General features: G+C 42.7%; 1 protein-coding gene across 2 annotated transcripts in view; it reads left to right on the forward strand.

Moving 5' to 3' along the window:
- LOC137384291 (alpha-1,6-mannosylglycoprotein 6-beta-N-acetylglucosaminyltransferase B-like) overlaps positions 1 to 20,750 on the forward strand; it is a 994,997-nt gene that overhangs the window by 922,612 nt on the left and 51,635 nt on the right. For both annotated transcript variants that reach the window (XM_068058117.1, XM_068058116.1), the window contains one exon: positions 19,758 to 19,904. In XM_068058117.1, the coding sequence (XP_067914218.1) occupies positions 19,758 to 19,904 (147 nt within the window). The remainder of the gene's footprint in view (positions 1 to 19,757; positions 19,905 to 20,750) is intronic.

Here is a 20,750-nt window from a genome sequence, read left to right on the forward strand (position 1 = left end):
TAGATAAATTTGGTTTGGAATGTTTATTTTGTGGTAACTTCTATTTTTGCATTCTGGCCAAGAGGATATTGTGAGGTTCAGTGACAGGGAAGATAAGGTGTGGGACTGTTGCTGAATGAGGAAATAGGGTATCAGTTGGATGAGTCGATCACAGACAGGCTGGCCAGAAAGGAGCTGTGTTGACTGCCTCCTCCCTTCCTCCTCCTCCTCAGCTGGTACCAGTATAGCTAGTGGCAATGGCTGTGCCCTCATGGTGGTCAAGTTATGCAGCATGCAGCAGACCACCACAAATGACAGGCACCCTGCCGAGTCCTGCAGGGCTCCTGCAGAGTAATCTAGGCGGCAGAAGCATTCTTTAAGTACCCCGATGTTCTGCTGTATCACATTTCATATGGCTTTCATTATGTGCCCACGTGTGTGTGTTGCGTACCGGCGTCATTAGCCATTTCGCCAAGTGTTAGCTCAAACCCTTTGGTTTGCTGTGGTAGTTCAAATGCAGATAGAACACTAGACTGTTGCAGAATGAAGGCATCATGACTGCTGTCAGGATACTGGGCATCGACATGCATGAGAGGCCGTTTATGATTGCACACCAGCTGGACATTGAGGGAGTGGAATCCCTTTCGGTTGTGGTACATCTCAGAGTTGGCATACGAAGCCCACAATGTGACGACGCATGCTGTGATGGAGAAGTCTGCAATCCTCGTGAAGCGATGTGCTGAGTCTGCCTACTTCACGCTGGCAGGAGAATGAAATGTAATCAGCTCTATTGGAATATAGAGCCTCAATGACCTCCCTTATGCAACAGTGGCTGGCAAATTGGGGACTTTGTAAATATCTTCAGCTCCAGCCTGGAAGAAGCCTGACGCATAAAAGTTCATAGTTACTGTCACCTTCATAGCCACTGGCAGTGTCGACCTTGCCCTCCTCTGAAGTTGTGGTTGTGATTGCAGCAGGTGGTGGATTACAGTGAGAGTGTCTAGCACACCATTTCTCATTGAGATTCAGGCAGGAGAATTGCTCCCTGAACACCCTGGGTGGATATGGCCTCCTGTTGGGAACCTTTCTCCCACGCCCCCCCCACCCTTCCACCAGCTTGTCCTGCTCTGTGTCACCTCTGTTCATTCTCCCTGTCATGCTGTTGGCCAAGGGGGATGCATAGTACTGCCTCCATAACTGAGAACAAGTGGTTTGTGCTGAATCCTTGAAGTCAGGACCAAGTCCTTCAGCACATGCCACACCAATCCCTGTAGACTTCAGCAACTTTAAACAACTCTGGAAACCTCCAAACGCTTTTACAATTACAGCAAGAGTCAGTAAAAATCAATCAGCATCTAACCTGAAACTAGTTGATGATCCCTTTAAATAGTGCTGGTGTGCTGTCCTTCCTGTTGTTGAACGTATGTTCAGCTGTGCGAGTTTAGGAGTTGGCATTAGCTGGGGCATTGAGCTCCAAAATGGCAGTGCTGGCATCAAATTAGCATTGCATGCTGATTGACAATCTGCCTACATTGCATACTTCTGGTGGACACTCCCTGAACATGTGCTAACACCCTCACCAAAATTACATTGAGCATGACTAGCACCAGAGGTGTGCGGGCGCGGCATGGACTCTATTTTGGAGACAAAATGGTACTCGTAGTGCTGAGAAAACGGATGCTAAGTAGCCGAATTTTGTGACCGGTTTCAGTGGAAGAGGAGGAGAAGATTAAGTATGTCTTATTTAGCAAAAATTCAATGGATTTATTAATAGAAATGTAGAAAACTAATACTTCATCCATAACAGATTGACATTTCATACAGTTTATTTTCTAAGACACGTAGACAAAGACTTTAGGCAAAGCAAGATGACTTTTTTTGCAACAAGCATAACCAGGGTTTATGTTAAAGGGTTTTGAATCCAATTGATGGAAGCTCAAGGGAAAAGCTACTGCAGCTTTAGAAAGCTTCATTTTTATGATGTTTTACAACTGCTAAAAATCGGATGATTTGTTATATTAATTGAATAGTTAAAGGGTCAGTTTATGATACCTTCCATTCAATAGATGAAGCAGTGCAGCCTTTTTGTTTAATAATCGTACAGATTTCTTCTTTGCTCCATTCCAAGCAGTTTTTTATACAGTCACAAACACTACAAGGAACAAAATTTCAGCTTGTATTTTTCAATTGATGTGAAAAATTAGATTGCCAGTCATCAACATTATATTGCAGTAGCTTCTTTTAATCTCAACTGTTTTTCTGAATACAGCACTGTAAGCTGATTTTTTTTCTTTTTCTGTTGAGCTTTGGGACAACAGTACCAAAAACCTGTCAAAAAATACAAGAAGTGAATGTGTACTTTGCCTCCCTGAAGATTTAATTTGCAATTCCTGCAGAGGTAAACACTGTTTCAGAGTGATGCTTGGTCAGTGTTTCCTTCAAACTTTAATTTCTTAATTTTTAAGCCACAAATTAGACAGTCGTTCTTGAAGCAAGAACATACATTATTATCTGTGCCAGTCACAGGTTCATTGATTTGTCATGAAAACGTGCTAGGTCGAAGGATGATTTTTTTTTAATCCACCGGCTGGAAACCTGAATATTATACTGGTGGAGATGAATCACTCAAATCTTGCAAGCTTCGAACTCTATCTGCTGGCAGTGAGCACCGAGGCATATTCCCTGCTGCAGACTGTAATGATCAGTGGTTAATTGATCTGTGTTTGATTGTATTAGTCTGTTCACCGATCGATACTCACTGTGCTTAATGACTTAAGCCTGACGGGGGAGCTATTGTGGGTAGAGAACTTTCCAGAAAGAACAGAGACCTCCCTTGAAGGAATTCAGCTGCATTGCTGTCCCCCAGAGAACCACTGAATCAGCGTCCACATCTTCAAACCAGAAGCCTCAGGACTACTGAATTCAGCCTGAAGCCAGCCGAGACACCAATCTCCACAGACTATATATTTCTTTTATTTTTCTGGACTCTAATTTGACCAATCTATCCATCCCCACTCTGTACCCTATTTGTACATGTGTATATGTATGTGCATGTGTCTGTATGTGAGTCTGTGTGTGAAAGTTGGAGCATATTTTATTATTTTTACTTAGATCAGTTTACGTACAATAAAGTTAATCTCTTTGTTAAACTTCATAAAACCTGTTCGATTGGGGGGGTGGGGGGTGGCATAAAATTGAGCAGGAGGCTCTGGGAGGCCTTCCCGACCCGCTTCTGCCTCTGCCTCACTTTATGTAGGGCGGGGGAGGCGAAAAATGGGCCACTCACCCCAGGCCAATCAGACCCACGACATCGAGAAGGGCCCGCCTTATATTACCGGCAGCGGGTGAACCTCAGTGCACCCACCACCTCCCCCCCCCCACCCCCCACTGCCACTTGGCGGCAGGCCCTTCATCTCCATATGCAGCTTGCCATTAAATATATTCAAAATAACTTATCTGCCGTCCCACGCCGATTTCACAGCCTCCGTTCGGCCTTCGCGTGCCTTCAGAACGCCACATGGAGTTCCAAGGTGAGAACCTGGTGGAGAGGGGGGAGTAATAAAATATTTCAGGGCGGGAGGGGTGGAGGAGCAGGGAAATCAATTTTTATTGAATGCGCGGATGGTGGGAAGGCGTTGAAGGGCAAAAGATTGACGGTTGGGGTGAAAGTTCATGTATTTGAAATATCAATTGATGGTCATTTCGGGCAATGAAATGGCAATTGGGGGGGGGGGGTTGGGGGAGGACCTCCATCACTTAATTTTATATTTAATAAAAATCAATAGCATTTTGCCTTTAAAAGTTAAAATTAATTGTAAGGGCTTAAAGTCCTTTAAAAATGGCATTGGCGCCTGCACGGTGGTGCCAGATGTCGTTGCTGGGGATGCGGAGGCTGCCCCTCTACGTCATTGGAGGCTGGCACTCCGCCCCCACTATTTAAATGAGACCCCGCGCGAAACATTGCGGGGGTTCCTTGGCAGCCGCTAAATCCGGGCACCTCGCCAAGTTCAAAGAGTGCCGCCGCAGAGCACAGCGCCCAAATAAAATTCAGCCCATGATCTGCAGGGAGATTGGACACATTTTCCATTCCCCTAATCTGGTACAAAAAGGGTACATTTGTGCAATGTATTATTGGGAGTTTTTCGCCAGCATAAAAGGATCTGAAGTCCACAAAAAGGTTCTTTGATAAAAGTTGAGGAATATCTGCAATGCATTTCCAGTAGTGCAATGTGATTTTATTCTATGGGCTATATTTTAAACAACTTTGGAGCACGTTCTGCAAAGTAGACTATTAAAAAATAATTAACTCCTGGTTAGTTGTTTTCATTTTCAGTTCCTGCTCAGTGAAGTTATTGCAATAAAGCTATTTGCTTCATTAGGCAAAACGGTTTTTGGTTCTATAACTCATATATTTGCTATTCTATCATTTTGCATGAACTCAAAAATGATTGTTAAAACCTTCAAGTTCAATGTGCAGAAATTATCACAATTTGTTCTCTGCTAAAAGCAAGTTTTAAATGAGCTAAATAACATTTATTAATTTATTATGGCGCAAACCTAATATTCAGTGGTTGATAATAACAAGGCAAGTAAGTTCAGCGATGATTAACACTGGTACGCTGCATTACCATATTTAATAGCACAATAGATAACAATGGAATCTGAGAGAAAGCTATTGTTATCCCCATGGAGACCACCAACAAATGAAAAAAATCGAATTCACTGATTGACCTCAATTTAGAAATCCAAACCAGACAATATTTCACTGTTATAAATTTTACTTCAACACTCAATCCAAAACCAGCACAAATTAAACATGAAGCAAAAGACAGATCATGATCAATGTTTATATTACAAACTACACTTTAACTATCAGATACAACAGAAATAGGTCTCACGGTTTCACTGGGCAGTCCACCCAGCATACATGGCAACAATTACAGTCAAACAGTTCTTCACAACTCTGAAGTTCCTCAGGTAGATTGTCAGCTCCTTTCTTCAAGCATTTAGCAACTGTTCTTCTTCTGACAGCAGTTCCCTCTCAATCCAAACTCCACGGGTGCAGTCTTCACCACAAGGCATACTTCTCCAGAACCTCCTCAGCTCTGCTCTCAACAGTCTTGATAGCAGCTAAATCCTTGAAAAAAGGAGCTGAAAATCTACCTGAGGAACTTCAGAGTTGTGAAGGACTGTGTGACTAAAATTGTTCCCATATATGCTGGGTGGATTTACCAGTCTTCCCTTTATCCAGGATTCTCAGTGACAATCTGTGCACTGTATGATCGGGTCTGATTAGTCGGTTAATTTAACACCAGAAACAGCTCCTGGATTCAATCTTCACTTTTTCTGCTTGCCAGCACTTCACTCCTGCCTGATCTGCCCGTTTGCTGGTCTGCCTGATCTGGGGAGGATTCTGTCTCCTTTTATCTGATTCTAACCGGTGTCGGTTTCCCCATAAACCTGAAGTTGTTTTTCCAGCTCTTGTTTCAGTTTTTGTTTCTGTTTCAATTCTAGTTTCTGTTTCAATTTTTGTTTCCCTCTCAGTTAGGGTCTTAAAAAAAAAACTTTGCAACCATGGATTCCATCACACTATGTGAAACTTTGAAACTCAACCTTCTATTTTAAGCTAATCATAAAGATATTTTTACAGGTTTAGAAGAAAGTAGTGTAAATAGATCACTGGATTTGTGCTCGTATATTATGTTGATTAATCTTCATTTGTAAAAAAAAAGCAAACACTGGATCTAGCCTCTCTTGATAGTGATCAACATCCAACACTGAACTATCAGTTAATAGATGCTATCGGTACAAGAAATGAATGATGTGTATTGTGTACAACCATCTACAATCCTCTATTATGATCAGTAGCATGAAGGCATCATTCATCCTGCTAATGTGCTTTAATACTCCAGATAATTTCAACTTGTTTGAATCTCTGATCAGTGTAGAGTGCTCTCTAAATCTTGCTCCATTGCATACATTTTGCGATTTTTGCCCCATTCCCTCTATCTTACAATGTAAATCACTTTCTAATAATTACTGCTTATATTATCACATTTTGTTTCAAAATATTGTCCTATCTAGTCATAATCCATTGGATGGAAAGACACAATCAACATTTCGTCATTTCTGTTTTAGCTGGTCCATTAATTTTGCAATATTGTGAAGGGAGTGAGCCAGAAGTTGTGGTACATGTTGGTACCAATGTCATAGCAAGGACAAGGTATTAAGGTCCTAAAGTCAGATTTACAGGAGCTAGGGAGGAAGTTAAAGAGTAGGACCTCAAAGGTAGTAATCACTGGATTACTCCCAGTCCCACATGCTAGTGAGAGTACAAATAGGAAGAGTCATAGAGTCGTACAGCATAGAAACAGGCCCTTCGGCCCACCACGTCCATGCCGACCATAATGCCTATCTATACTAATCCCACCTGCCTGCATTAATTCCATATCCCTCTATGCCTTGCTCATTCAAGTACCTGTCCAGATGCCTCTTAAATGTTGATACTGTTCCTGCCTCCACCACCTCTTCAGGCAGCTCATTCCAGATACCCACTATTCTTTGTGTGAAAAATTTACCCCTTTGATCCCCTTTAAACCACCTCCCTCTCACCTTAAATCTATGCCCTCTAGTTATAGTCCCCCCTACCATGGGAAACAGACTCTGGCTATCTACCCTATTTATGCCTCTCATAATTTTATATACCTCTATCATATCCCCTCTCAGCCTCCTTTGCTCCAGGGAAAACAGACCCAGCCTATCCAATCTCTCTTTATAACTCAAGCCCTCAAGATAGGGAGGCTTGAAGCATGATGCAGGAGGGAGTGCTTCAGATTCATGAGGTATTAGGACCAGTTCTGGGGCAGAAGGCACTATTCAAAAGGGATGGGTTGCACCTCAATAGGACTGGGACCAATGTCCTCACAGGGAGATTCTCTAGCACAGTTGGGGAGGGTTTAACCTAAATTGGCAGGAGAATGGGCACCAGCATATAGAAGTAGAAAAGAGGAATAACGTGCATAATGTGAGAGTGTTGGACAGTACTACAGAAGGGGAGTAGTTCTAAAGTGTTATGAAAGTGCTTCCATTTTTAAATATTTTTTGAAGACTCATGTTTAAAAAATTGTGGAAATTGATTCATTTGAAAGACTAAAGCGATTCCATAGATGCTGGACTTTTTTTTTAAAAAAGGTCACTGGAAGGACTTGGGACTTGGTTTAAAAACAAACCCTTATTGGAAGTCCCATGTCTTAAGCTAATTAAAGAGCAGGAGCCTTGATGACTATGGGAGTTGTTTATAGAGAAGTGGCATGTCAAGATTTATGGTGGTCAAGATTTGGTTTCGTTTTTGGATATTGTTTAGAGTCAGTTGGGGGTAAGCCTGCGAAGAGAAGACACCAGCTCATCCGTTGTCCACCTCTTTGAGAAACCCTGAGAATCCAGTGTGATAGCTGAAACCCCTGATGCATTGATTCTCCTGGACAGCCTGTCAGACGAATCCTCGACGTCGCCTGAAAAGAACTGCTCCAAAAAGATCCCAGTGACAACCACCTGGTGTATTTTGACGCCAGAACAAAGGACCAGCTGGGACATCCCATATCTTATCCTTTATTCTTCAAGAATTATCAAGTATTTGGCCAAAGTATTTTTTGTCCTTTTTGGAAAGAGATCGCTGCAGAGAAAACGTCTTTATTTTTTCTTTAATCAGTGTGCATGTGTGCAAGTGTGTTGAGTTAATTTAGGAGGGAACTTTTATATTTCAACCTGTCTGTTAATAAGCTTTGCATCTTTATTCAATAAGTCTTGTTTTATAATAAATAAATAATTTTGTTCTTTATTAAAGAAGCCTGGTTGGTGGATTTTATTCTGAAACTAAAATAGATAAAATGAATAGTTAGCTGTATCAGTAACTGGGTAAAACATTTAAATATATGTTTTGACCCATGGAGAAGTGGAACTAGAGAAAGACAGTGCACTCCTCCAGCCTCAGTTGTAACAATATTAGATAAGAACAGACTGAGGAGGGCTATGAGGAATGCAAAGACAGGATTACAATGCATGTATGTAAACACATAAAGTGTGGTGAATTAAGATTGGCGAGCTACAAGCACAAAAAGCCATGTGAGAATATGATTTAGTGGCATTAACCGAACCTTGGCTTAAATGGTGAGGACTGGATGCTCAATATACAAGGATATAAAATGTTCAGAAAAGATAGAGAAGGAAAAAGGGAGTTGGGGGGCAGTACTGATTAGGGAAGACATTTGTAGTGTTGTAAAGAGGAGATGTCCTTGAGGGAGCAAGGACAGAATACATTTGGTTAGAGTTGAGAAGCAAGAAAGGTAGGATCATGCTACTAGGGGTATTCCATAGGCCTCCAAATAGTGAGAAAGAGGAGTAAATCTGCAGGGAAATCACAGTGATGTGCAAGAACTATAGAGTGGTGATATTGGGGGACTTTAATTACCCAAATATCGATTGGGATAATTTTAGAGTAAAGGGAAAGGAGAGGAATTGCTGAAATGTGTTCAGGAGAACTTCCTTGACCAGTATGTTTTTAGTTTTACTAGAAAGGAGGCATTGCTGGATCTGGTGCTGGGAAACAAGTTGGGTCAAGTGGACCAAGTATCTGTGGGGGAGCACTTGGGTAAGAGTGATCATCGTAGCATTGAAGTGATTTATGACTTTAACCCCTTATAGCGATTAAACCAAATCAGGCATACATCCCTATGAACCTCCTTTAATTAAGTTCAAAGCAGACAAATTCTTATAGACACATATTTGTGTCCAAAGAATTGAATTCATTTTCCCACAAAGGAAGAAAGCTAACAGAGAATATTACCATCTATCGGAAAGCTTATTTTTTAAATAATTATGGCTAAGTCATAAATATCCCAGATATTATAAGGGTCTGGGAAACACTCTTCAATACGTACCTCTCCACTTAAAAAGACACCAAGAGGGTGTTCTTGTAGTTGTATACTGAATGATACGAGATAACTTATTAACTTTTATATATTTATTAAAGAATTGAACATGCAATACACTTTAAGTGGATAGGTATATCACAATATCAAAGATTACTAAGAGATGTAAAACGTAATCTTATTTCTAAAATAGAATCCAAATGTTCAACCTTGATATTGTTACAGCAAAATATCTTAGAATATATCCATCAAAATTTAAAGTAAACTTTGACCTTAATTTCCCAGAGTAAGCCATAGGTTGAGAAGCATTGATGAGGAATTCAATACTTCTACTTTTTTGCTTCAAAAACCCTCATGTTTATACTGTTTCTAAGCTATCATCTGACCTTTTTTGCATATAGGTGTTACCTTTCTGTGTGTGTTTTTCCTGCTTTTAAGATCCATATATGGTAACATCATTAACTATTATCTCCAGTTAATGTTTCTTGGAATTCCCCTGTTCTTGAAGTTGTGAGCATTTATCTGGTCAAAATGTTTATAATTGGCTTTACTTGGCATCTGTTTTTGTAAGTACTATTCCATTTTATTATCTATAATTGCTTTTTGTGGTATCTTTAACCCTTCTTTTGAGTTAATCTGTCCACTTCTAACCAACACTATCAATTAATTAAGTTTATTGCTACCTCTTGCTGATGTCACACAGGATGTTTCAATGTGTGTTTATCCTCCAATTCCCTGGCAACAGAAACACTGAAATGGATTATCCAACTTAAAAGGTGTTTCTGGTTCACATTCAAGGTCCCTGGTAACAGGGTTCTTGAAAGACCTTGAATTTTTTAACTCTACCTTCTTAAAGGGGAATTTCAGTGAGTCTTGAAAACTGACCATTTATTCAATCTTTAATTCTAAAAGGCATAATATATTAACTATATCTAAATTCTACCTAATTAAGCCTATTATACCTATGATTCAGCACCACCACCACCACCCCCCCACCCCCACCTTGACCAGTATAAAGGCGAACAACGAAGATAGGTTGTTTTAACTAAGTAATGTCTAAGATATAAACATTCAATAAAGTGTCCATTGCCTATTATGTAAAACAGTGCAATAATACAAAAGACTACATTGACAACAATCATAGTCCACGTTTTGACATAGATCATCTAAAGTTTCCAAAAATTAATCATTTAATTTTATCACAAAGTTCAGAATAAAACTATACGAATTTTCAATGAACTGACGTCGCAAAGTGTTTAATGAAATGACTGTATCTCAACACGTCGAACATCAATGATCAATTGATGAAACCATGTGATGAGGTAGAGAAGTCTGACAAAGTGAGGTAGACAAATCTTCGATAAGATGGACAATAAGGCTGGTCCGAGATTCTATTTGCAGAGCTAAAAAAAACTTATAGCAACAAATGTTAACCCCGACATTGCTTTTACAACCCCTTGACCAATCGTCTGCAGCCAATCTAGAGCTTGCCAAATATTAGTCAATTTAGTCTGCGACAACAAATGTTGTACCCTTTTAACACTTTCCTCAACTAAATAATCAGTATAGTCAAGAATCATGTCTATGCCCTGTAACTGTCTAAATACAGTACTAAGTTTATTAAGTTTAACAGGCATATAAATAACACAAGGAGCATAAGAATTTCTAGATCTAGAGGATTTAATATGTAGGAAAGTATGAGTACAGCAAGTAACATCCTCAGAGGGCGTGTTCGGAGAGAAGTAAGGTTCCATAGCTACCACTTGATCTTGAACCAAGAAAGTCCTGCTGAGATAAACTAAAATGTGTTTTAGTCGATTTTTAGTCACATTCCAGCCAACGTCCTCAGACCAGGAATAACATGAATAGAGCTTAACATCAGGGAATTCTGATGTGTCCTAGATAGAAGTGTTATTCAGAACTTGATTATCTTTATAACAGGTGTACATGCTATCAGAAGCTACCGTGGCGATACAAAGAAGAACCTTTCCGCCATATTTTCCTTAGGACCATCACACTCTTCCAATGTTATAATGAATGAGAACATCACTTGCATTACCTCCCCTCCAAAGTCACTCGGGGTAAATGCAGCAAAATGTTTTATTTCTGCTTCTTTGCAAGAAATCGCGTAGTGTGAGGTGTTCAAGCAGTAAGACATCTCTGGCATGTCACATGCACTGCTTGCATCTGGAAGACCTTTAATAAAGAATCTACCAGTACTTTTATCCTTGCTTTACGCAAGAGCAAGTCCTGTCACTGAGAGTCTTCGGTGCTTTGTTCCTTTCCCACAGTGTTTCTTTCTTCTGTTGTTGTGATTTGACTATCACTCATTGCGTCGGGTGTGGTTCCCTGTGAAACCAACCTTGGAGGCGCTGCGAGGTCCTGCATGGGGGAGGAATAGTTATTGACGCAGCTAGTTGCAGTTCGATTAGCGTCGTTTCTGATGCCATCCTCCAGGCTGGGTCCTGAAAGATACTGTTCGACTGCACCTTATACTGTTCCTCCATTCCTGTCCCCTTCAGGACACTTCTTCAGGTTGTCTACAGAGACAATTTTAAAAGAATGCTTGCCATTTTGCCGTTACCAAATATTTTGACAGTTCTTTCATTAATAACAGAATGTATTTGAACAGGTTTCTTCCACTTAGATCTCAAACCAAGTTTCTGTTCAAACTTTCTCTCCTGAGCCCACTCCCCAGTTACAGGCCAAGCTTTGTTAATTACCTGTTTTTGTCTATTCTTCTCTCTGATCCTCTGATCAATTTCATGAATTTGAACTGTCATTTCTTGTTTCAAATCTAATTATTGCTGTCAGGTCAAGGAAGCAGAAAGCGTAGAGGCAATCAAAGAACCGCGAGTAAGTGGTGTATGCATTTCAAAACTATACATTAAATAATAGTGTTCTAGGGAACACTGTCCCTGATGCGCACGTGGTCACATTATTTAGTGATAGCTGTACCTCTGGAATGATGGCGGCCCACTTATTCCCTCTGATTCTCAACAGTTCGGTATATAGTTTTTATAATTCCTAGTTTTCACATTCCACCAGTCCCGCTGACTGCAGATGACATGGTGTGCTGTGCTCTAATCCAGTCCCCCTTTGCACACAAGAGTCTTTGAAAACCTTGGAAACAAAGGCACCGCCTTGATCAGAGTGTAGGATTTTGGATGCACCAGCTACAGTAATAATGTCAGCAATAGCATTGACAAGTGCGGTTTCCGAAACAGTTTTTAATACTTCTTAAATGTTGTGAGGGTTTTTTTTAGATTAGAGATACAGCACTGTAACAGGCCCTTCGGCCCACCGAGTCTGTGCCGAACATCAACCACCCATTTATACTAATCCTACACTAATCCCACATTCCTACCAAACATCCCCACCTGTCCCTATATTTCCCTACCACCTACCTATACTAGTGACAATTTATACTGGCCAATTTACCTATCAACCTGCAAGTCTTTTGGCTTGTGGGAGGAAACCGGAGCACCCGGAGAAAACCCACGCAGACACAGGGAGAACTTGCAAACTCCACACAGGCAGTACCCGGAATTGAACCCGGGTCCCTGGAGCTGTGAGGCTGCAGTGCTAACCACTGCGCCACTGTGCCGCCCTCTACCTGCCTCTACCACCCCTTCAGGCAGTGTGTTCCAGATTCCACCCACGCTCTGGGTGAAAAAAAATTTCCTCAAATCCCCTCTAAACCTCCTGCCCCTTACCTTAAATCTATGCCCCTGGTTATTGATGCCTCCGCTAATGGAAAAAGTTTCTTCCTATCTACCCTATCAATGCCCCCCATAATTTTGTATACCTCAATCATGTCCCCCTTCAGCTTTCTCTGCTCTAAGGAAAACAACCCTAGCCTATCCAGTCTCTCTTCCTAGCTGATATGCTCCAGCCCAGGCAGCATCCTGGTGAATCTCCTCTGCACCCTCTCCAGTGAAATCACATTCCTCCTGTAGAGTGGTGACCAGAACTGCACACAGTACTCCAGCTGTGGCCTAACTAATGTTTTATACAGCTCCATCATAACCTCCCTGCTCTTATATTCTATGCTTCGGCTTTGTGTCCTCCTCACAGCTTACATTACCAACTAGCTTTGTATCATCAGCAAGCTTAGATACATTACTGTCGATCTCTTCATCTAAGTCGTTAATATGGATGGCAAATAGCTTTGGCTCCAGCACTGATCTTTGCGGCACTCCACTAGTTACAGCCTGCCAACTTGAAAATGCCCCATTTATCCCGAGTCTTTGCTTTCTGTCCATTAACCAATACTCTATCCATGCTAATATACTACCTCCAATTCCATAACTTCTTATCTTGCACGGCACCTTATTGAACGCCTTTTGGAAATCCAAGTATACGATATCTACTGGTTCCCCTTTATCTACCCTACTAGTTACATCCTTAAAAACCTCTAATAAATTTGTAAAACACAGTTTCCCTTTCGTAAAACCATGTTGACAAGGTCTATGATTTTCTAAATGCATTGTTAAGACTTCCTTAATAATAAATTCCGGCATTTTCTTGACTACTGGTACCAGGCTAGCTTTTTTTTAATTCATTCATGGGATGTGGGCATCGCTGGCCAGGCCAGCACTTATTGCCCATCCCTAATTGCCCTTGAGAAGGTGGTGGGGAGCTGCCTTCTTGAACCGCTGCAGTCCATGTGAGGTAGGTACACCCACAGTGCTGTTAGGAGGGGAGTTCCAGGATTTTGACCCAGCGACAGTGAAGGAACGGCGATATAGTTCCAAGTCAGGATGTGACTTGGAGGGGAAATTGCAGGTGATGGTGTTCCCATGCATTTGTTGCCCTTGTCTTTCTAGTTGGTAGAGTTCGCGGGTCTGGAAGGTGCTGTCTAAGGAGACTTGATGTGTTGCTGCAGTGCATCTTGTAGATGGTACACACTGCTGCCACTGTGCTTCGATGGTGGAGGGAGTGAATGTTTGTGGATGGGGTGCCAATCAAGTGGGCTGCTTTGTCCTGGAGGGTGTGGAGTTTCTTGAGTGTCGAGCCATCCAGGCAAGTGGAGAGTATTCCATCACACTTCTGACTTGAGCCTTGTAGATGGTGGATAGGCCTTGGGGAGTCAAATGAGTTACTCGCCGCAGGATTCCTAGCCTCTGACCTGCTCTTGTAACCATGGTATTTATATGGCTACTCCAGTTCAGTTTATGGTCAATAGTAGCCCCTAGGATGTTGCTAGTGGGGGATTCAGCCATCATAATGCCATTGAATGTCAAGGGGAGATGGTTAGATTCTCTCTTGTTGGAGATGGTCATTGCCTGGCACTTGTGTGGCACGAATGTTACTTGCCACTTATCAGCCCAAGCCTGGATATTGTCCAGGTCTTGCTGCATTTCTACACGGACTGCTTCAGTATCTGAGGAGTCGCGAATGGTGCTGAATATTGTGCAATCATCAGCAAACATCCCCACTTCTGACCTAATGACTGAAGGAAGGTCATTGATGAAGCAGTTGAAGATGGTTGGGCCCAGGACACTACCCTGAAGAACTCCTTCAGTGATGTCCTGGAGTTCAGATGATTGACCTCCAACAACCACAACCATCTTCCTTTGCGTTAGGTCTAACCAGCGGAGAGTTTTCCCCCTGATTTCCATTGACTTCAGTTTTGCTAGGGCTCCTTGATGCCATACTGGGTCAAATGCTGCCTTGATGTCACGGGCAGTCACTCTCACCTCACCTCTTGAGTTCAGCTGTTTTGTCCATGATTGAAGCAAGGCTGTAATGAGGTCAGGAGCAGAGTGGCCTTGGCAGAACCCTAACTGTGCATCACTGAGCAGGTTATTGCTAAGCAAGTGCCGCTTGATGGCACTGTTGATGACACCTTCCATTACTTTACTGATGATTGAGAGTAGACTGATCGGGCGGTAACTGGCCGGGTTGGATTTTCCTGCTTTTTGTGTACAGGACATACCTGGGCAATTTTCCACATTGCCGGGTAGATGCCAGTGTTGTAGCTGTACTGGAACAGCTTGGCTAGGGGCGCAGCAAGTTCTGGAGCACAGGTCTTCAGTACTATTGCCGGAATATTGTCAGTGCCCATAGCCTTTGCAGTATCTCATGCCTTCAGTCGTTTCTTGATATCACGTGGAGTAAATTGAAGTGGCTGAAGTCTGGCATCTGTGTTTCTGGGGACTTCAGGAAGGGGTCGAGGTGGATCATCGATTCGGCACTTCTGGCTGAAGATTGTTGAAAATGCTTCAGCCTTATCTTTCGCACTGATGTGCTGGGCTCCCCCATCATTGAGGATGGGGATATTTGTGGAACCACCTCCTCCAGTTAGTTGTTTAATTGTCCACCACCATTCATGGCTGGATGTGGCAGGACTGCAGAGCTTAGATCTGATCCATTGGTTATGGGATCGCTTAGCTCTGTCTATCGCATGCTGCTTATGCAGTTTGGCACGCTCGTAGTCCTCTGTTGTAGCTTCACCAGGTTGACACCTCATTTTGAGGTATGCCTGGTGCTGCTCCTGGCATGCCCTCCTGCACTCTTCATTGAACCAAGATTGGTCTCCTGACATGATGGTAATGGTAGAATGGGGGACATCCCAGGCCATGAGGTCACAGATTGTGGTTGAGTACAATTCTGCTGCTGCTGATGGCCCACAGTGCCTCATGGATGTCCAGTTTTGCATTACTAGATCTGTTCGAAATCTAACCCATTTAGCACGGTCATAGTGCCACACAACACAATGGAGGGTATACTTAATGTGAAGGCGGAACTTCGTCTCCACAAGGACTGTGCGTTGGTCAGTCCTACCAGGCAGATTGCTGAGGACGAAGTCAAGTATGTTTTTCCCTCATGTTGGTTCCCTCACCACCTGCCGCAGACCCAGTCTAGCAGATGTGTCCTTTAGGATTCGGTCAGCTCGGTCAATAGAGGTGCTAGCGAGCCAGTCTTAGTGATGGACATTGAAGTCCCCCACCCAGAGTACATTCTACGCCTTTGCCACCCTCAGTGCTTCCTCCAAGTGGTGTTCAACATGGAGCAGTACTGACTCATCAGCTGAGGGAGGGCGGTCGGTGGTAATCAACAGGAGGTTTGCCTTGCCCATGTTTGACCTGATGCCATGAGACTTCATGGGGTCGGGAGTCAAAATTGAGGACTCCCAGGGCAACTCCCTCCCTACTGTATACCACTGTGCCACCACCTCTGCTGGGTCTGTCCTGCCGGTGGGACAGGGCATACCCGGGGATAGTGATGGCAGTGTCTGGGACATTGTCTGTAAGGTATGGTTCTGTGAGTATGACTATGTCAGGCTGTTGCTTGACTCGTCTGTGGGACAGCTCTCCCAACTTTGGCACAAGCCCCCAGATGTTAATAAGGAGGACTTTGCAGGGTCAACAGGGCAGGGTTTGCCGTATTCGTTTCCGGTGTGTAGGTCAATGCTGTGTGGTCCGTCCGGTTTCATTCCTTTTTATTGACTTCGTAACAGTTAGCTACAACTGAGTGGCTTGCTACGCCATTTCACAGGGCATGTAAGAGTCAACCACATTGCTGTGGGTCTGGAGTCACATGTAGGCCAGACCAGGTAAGGACAGCAGATTTCCTTCCCTAAAGGACATTAGTGAACATTAGCTGGCGTATCATTCCCTGTTTCTCTCTTCCTCCTTTCTTGAATAGTGGTATTTTATGTACAGTAGGGACTATGTGTCACTCCCTGTAAAGTAGGAATTCTGTGTTACTATCTGTAAAGCAGGGACTGTGCGTCACTACCTGTCATGAAGGGACTGTGCGTCACTACCTGTCATGAAGGGACTGTGCGTCACTACCTGTCATGTAGGGACTGTGTGCCTCTACCTGTAAAGTAGGTGGCAAGGAGACTATGGTGGCAATTGTAATGGAGGAAAAGAACATGATATCTCTTAACTCCTGCAATTGTTTTGCTTTTCAACTAATAGGCTCACTCAGAGCCAATGAAAAGTTTTGGCAGACACATTTTCTCTCCCCTTTAAATCTTGCTTTTCCCACCTGAGGTGCTGCATTGAGTGCTCGGCTGCAACCACAGCAGAATGGAGGTAACACTGGAAGCCCGCCCTGCATATGGGATTGGCACAGCAGAATGATTTGGAGTCATATTCAGGTCGAACCAATGGGCAGACAACCCAACCTGACCCATTACTGGCAGCAATCCCACCTTGAAAGAAAGTTTTCTCCATCAATGTGTTCGAAATATAATAGAGAACATTCACCTGTTTGAAATAAATGTATTGGCGTCTCCATTAAAATAAGTGGACAGAATAATTTGACTTGAATGTGTTGAATGTTCATTTGATAATATTGCTAGAGTCATTTCCAGGCTATGGATTCACAAATTGTTGCTCAAAACATTGAAAACCTTGGTGTGACATTTCGTATGGAGTCTGGTATTGGTAGGATGAATGTCTGAACTATCAGCCTGTTTCTGATTGTCATTTAAGGCCCAATTTCAACCCAGAGCAGAAATTGGGTGGCTGAGCTCGGAGGCCTCATCCACATGCTGCCCCTTGGCAACATAATCTGAAAATGCAACATCAGGTACCACATAAATGCTGATGCCACCCAGCTCGAATTTACCACTACCTCTCTCAACCCCTCCACTGTGTCTAGATTGTCAGGCTGCTAATCTGACATCCAAGACTAGATGAACAGAAATTTCCTTCAACTAATTAATGGGAAGCCCAAAGCAATTGTCTTCGGTCCTCCACCATAACTCTGTTCCCTAGCCACAGACTCCATCCCTTTCCCTAGCAACTTTTTGACTTCTAACATCATTGCTATCATATTTGACCCTGACGTCATCTCCACGCCATTGCTAATACTGCCTATTTCGACCTCTAACATCACAACTCACCCCGCCTCAACTCATAGAGTTATAATGGCACAGAAGGAGGCCATTTGGCCCACCGAGTCCATGCTGGCTCTCTACAAAGCAATCCAATCTGTCCCATTCCTCGGCTCTATCTGTAACCCTTTAAGTTTATTTCCCCCAAGTACCCATCCAATTTCTTTTTGAAATCATTCATCATCTCCACTTCCACCCCCTTCACAGGCAACGAGTTCCAGTTCATTACCACTTGCTGCATAAAAAAGTTTTTCCTTACAACCTATGATTTTCTGTGATTCTGTCTTAGCAGAGAGGTCCATGACTAGGTGGCATAGATTTAAAGTGATTGGTAGAAAAATTAGAGGGGAGTTGAGGAAAGGCTTTTCACGCAGAGGGTGGTAAGGGGTCTGGAACTCACTGCCTGAAAGGGTAGTTGAGGCAGAAACCCTCAACTCATTCAAACAGAGTCTGGATGTGCACATCAAGTGCCGTAGTCTGCAGGGGTATGGACCAAATGCTAGAAGGTGCGATTAGAATGGGTGGATCGTTTTTCGGCTGACACAGACACGAATGGGCCAAGTGGCCTCTTTCTGTGCCTTAAGCTTTCTATGAGTCTATGAACCTCCCTGCATCTCTTGCCCAAAGCCTTCAATCTGTGTCCCCTAGTCCTTGTAGCATCAGCTAATGGGTACAGCTTTTCTTTGTCTACCCTATCCAAACCTGTAATAATCTTGTACACCTCTATCAAATCTCCCCTCAATCTCCTTTGCTGCAAGGAGAACAACCCCAGCTTCTCCAACCTAACCTTGTAGCTAAAACCCCTCATCCCTGGAATTATTCTTGTAAATCTCCTCTGCAGCCTCTCAAAGACGCTCACGTCCTTCCTAAAGTGTGGTAGCCAGAACTGCATGCAATACTCATGGCTAATACTCTGGCCTAACCAGAGCTTTATCAAGGTTCAGTATAGCCTCCCTGCTTTTGTACTCAATACCTCTATTTATGAAACCCATATGCTTTGCTAACCATTCTTTCAATATGTGCTACCACCTTCAAAGATCTATGCACACAAACCTCCACGTTCCTCTGTCCCTGTACACTCTTTGCAACAGTGCCATTTGATCTATATTGCCTCTCCTTAGCCCTTTTGCCAAATGCATCATCTCACATTTCTCTGTATTAAATTGCATCTGCTACTTGCCTGCCCATTCTGGTAGCCTATCTATGTCCTGTTGTAGTTGATTGGTATTATTTTCACTGTCTGCAGCACCTTCATATGCTGCTGATACACTCATCCATGCCTTTAATACCTCTAGACTTAACTACTCCAATGCTCTCCTGGCCAGCCTTCCAGCTGCCACCCTCCATAAACTTAAGCTCATCCAAAACTCCACTGCCTATATTCTAACTTGCACCAAGTCCCATTCACCCAGCACCCTGTGCTCGCTGACATGCATTGGCTTCCTGTTAAGCAACGCCTCGATTTTAAAATGTCCTTGTTTTCAAGTTCCTCCATGGCTTGCTCCTCCTTCTCTGTACCCTCCTCCAGCCCTACTACCTTCCGAGATCACTGCGTTTCTCCAATTCTGGCCTCTTGAGCATCCCTGATTTTAATTGCTGCACCGTTGGTGGCTGTGCCTTTAGCTGCTGAGACCCTAAGCTCCAGAATTCCCTAAACCTCTGCTGCTCTCTCCCTCTCTTTCCTCCTTTAAAACACTCCTCAAAACCTACTTCTTTGGCTAAGTTTTTGGTCATCTGCCCGAATATCTCCCTATTGGAAGTTTTAGTACTTAACAGTGCTATAGAAATGCAAATTGTTGAGGCAAAAGCCAACCCTCCTGACCGCGGCAGGATAAGACTAGGGCAATTTTAACTCACAAGTCTTACCTGCAATATCCTGGTCAGTTGCCTGCCCGAAACTTGTCCTCTTCTGGTCTTGGTCTCCTGTGCTTGAATATTGTCATCGTAGCCTTTCATTCCTAATTATTCATATCTTTTCCTTTGATTTTATTCTCTAGCTCTTCATCGGATTGGGGTTCCCATATGAAGGACCTGCCCCTCTGGAAGCTATTGCCAATGGATGTATTTTCTTGCAGCCTCGATTCAACCCCCCCCACAACTCAAAAAACAACGAGTTCTTCAGAGGGAAACCCACATCAAGAGAGGCAAGTTGGAGTATTCAAATGAATCATATTCCCCTTGGTGTGCTTATCACAGAAGTAATTCTTTTCAAAGAAATTCTGAAAATAAAAAAAATTGTTCAGTGCTGTAGATATTAAGGAAAAGTCCCTAGCACTAAAATCATAACTATTACTAATAAACTTTGAATATCTGGTGTCTTCCACCATCTTCAACACAATAGAAAACTGGTACAACGGGTGTAAACATAAAATGCTTTGGCCTTGCAATTAAACCGAGGGATACTAGCATACGTACAGTTAAAATCAATGTCTGAAATCAATCTCCGCTATCTTAGCAGATGTATCAGCTGTTTATTTTATCCAGATTCATCTATGCTAAAATAGCAGAGACATTCAAATTGACACGTTAAGCATGTACATCAATTCGCTGTACTGAATGTTTATATTTATGTTTGTATTCACTTACCAGCTATTCTGAATGTGCGTTTCTCATACAGTAAAAAGGCATTTGTTACTTTGCATGTGGTTTTATACTGTTCTGCATCATTCATTATTTTAAACCTCTTTTGCCAGTGATTCGTTCTTGGGGTGAAAATCTCCTCAGTATTTTCAGCACATTAACAATGTATGAGCCATGCAAGAAAACGGGGTGAAAGATATTTCATCCCATTTTGCATTATTAAAATGCCTTTCCCAAGTTCCCCTGCAATTTGTCAGCCTTTCGTGATCCACATTCCAAGTGTCCACTGACCTCATTAGCCTCTGTCAGTGTGAGGGCCAGTGGTGTAGCAGCTGTCAGTTTCCTTTGTTTGATAATGCAATCTGGATAACTTAGAGCAAGATACGTGACGTGCAGTAGCTTCCAGGATC

Source organism: Heterodontus francisci, chromosome 26 (assembly GCF_036365525.1).
Source record: "Heterodontus francisci isolate sHetFra1 chromosome 26, sHetFra1.hap1, whole genome shotgun sequence".
NCBI classification, from domain to species: domain Eukaryota; kingdom Metazoa; phylum Chordata; class Chondrichthyes; order Heterodontiformes; family Heterodontidae; genus Heterodontus; species Heterodontus francisci.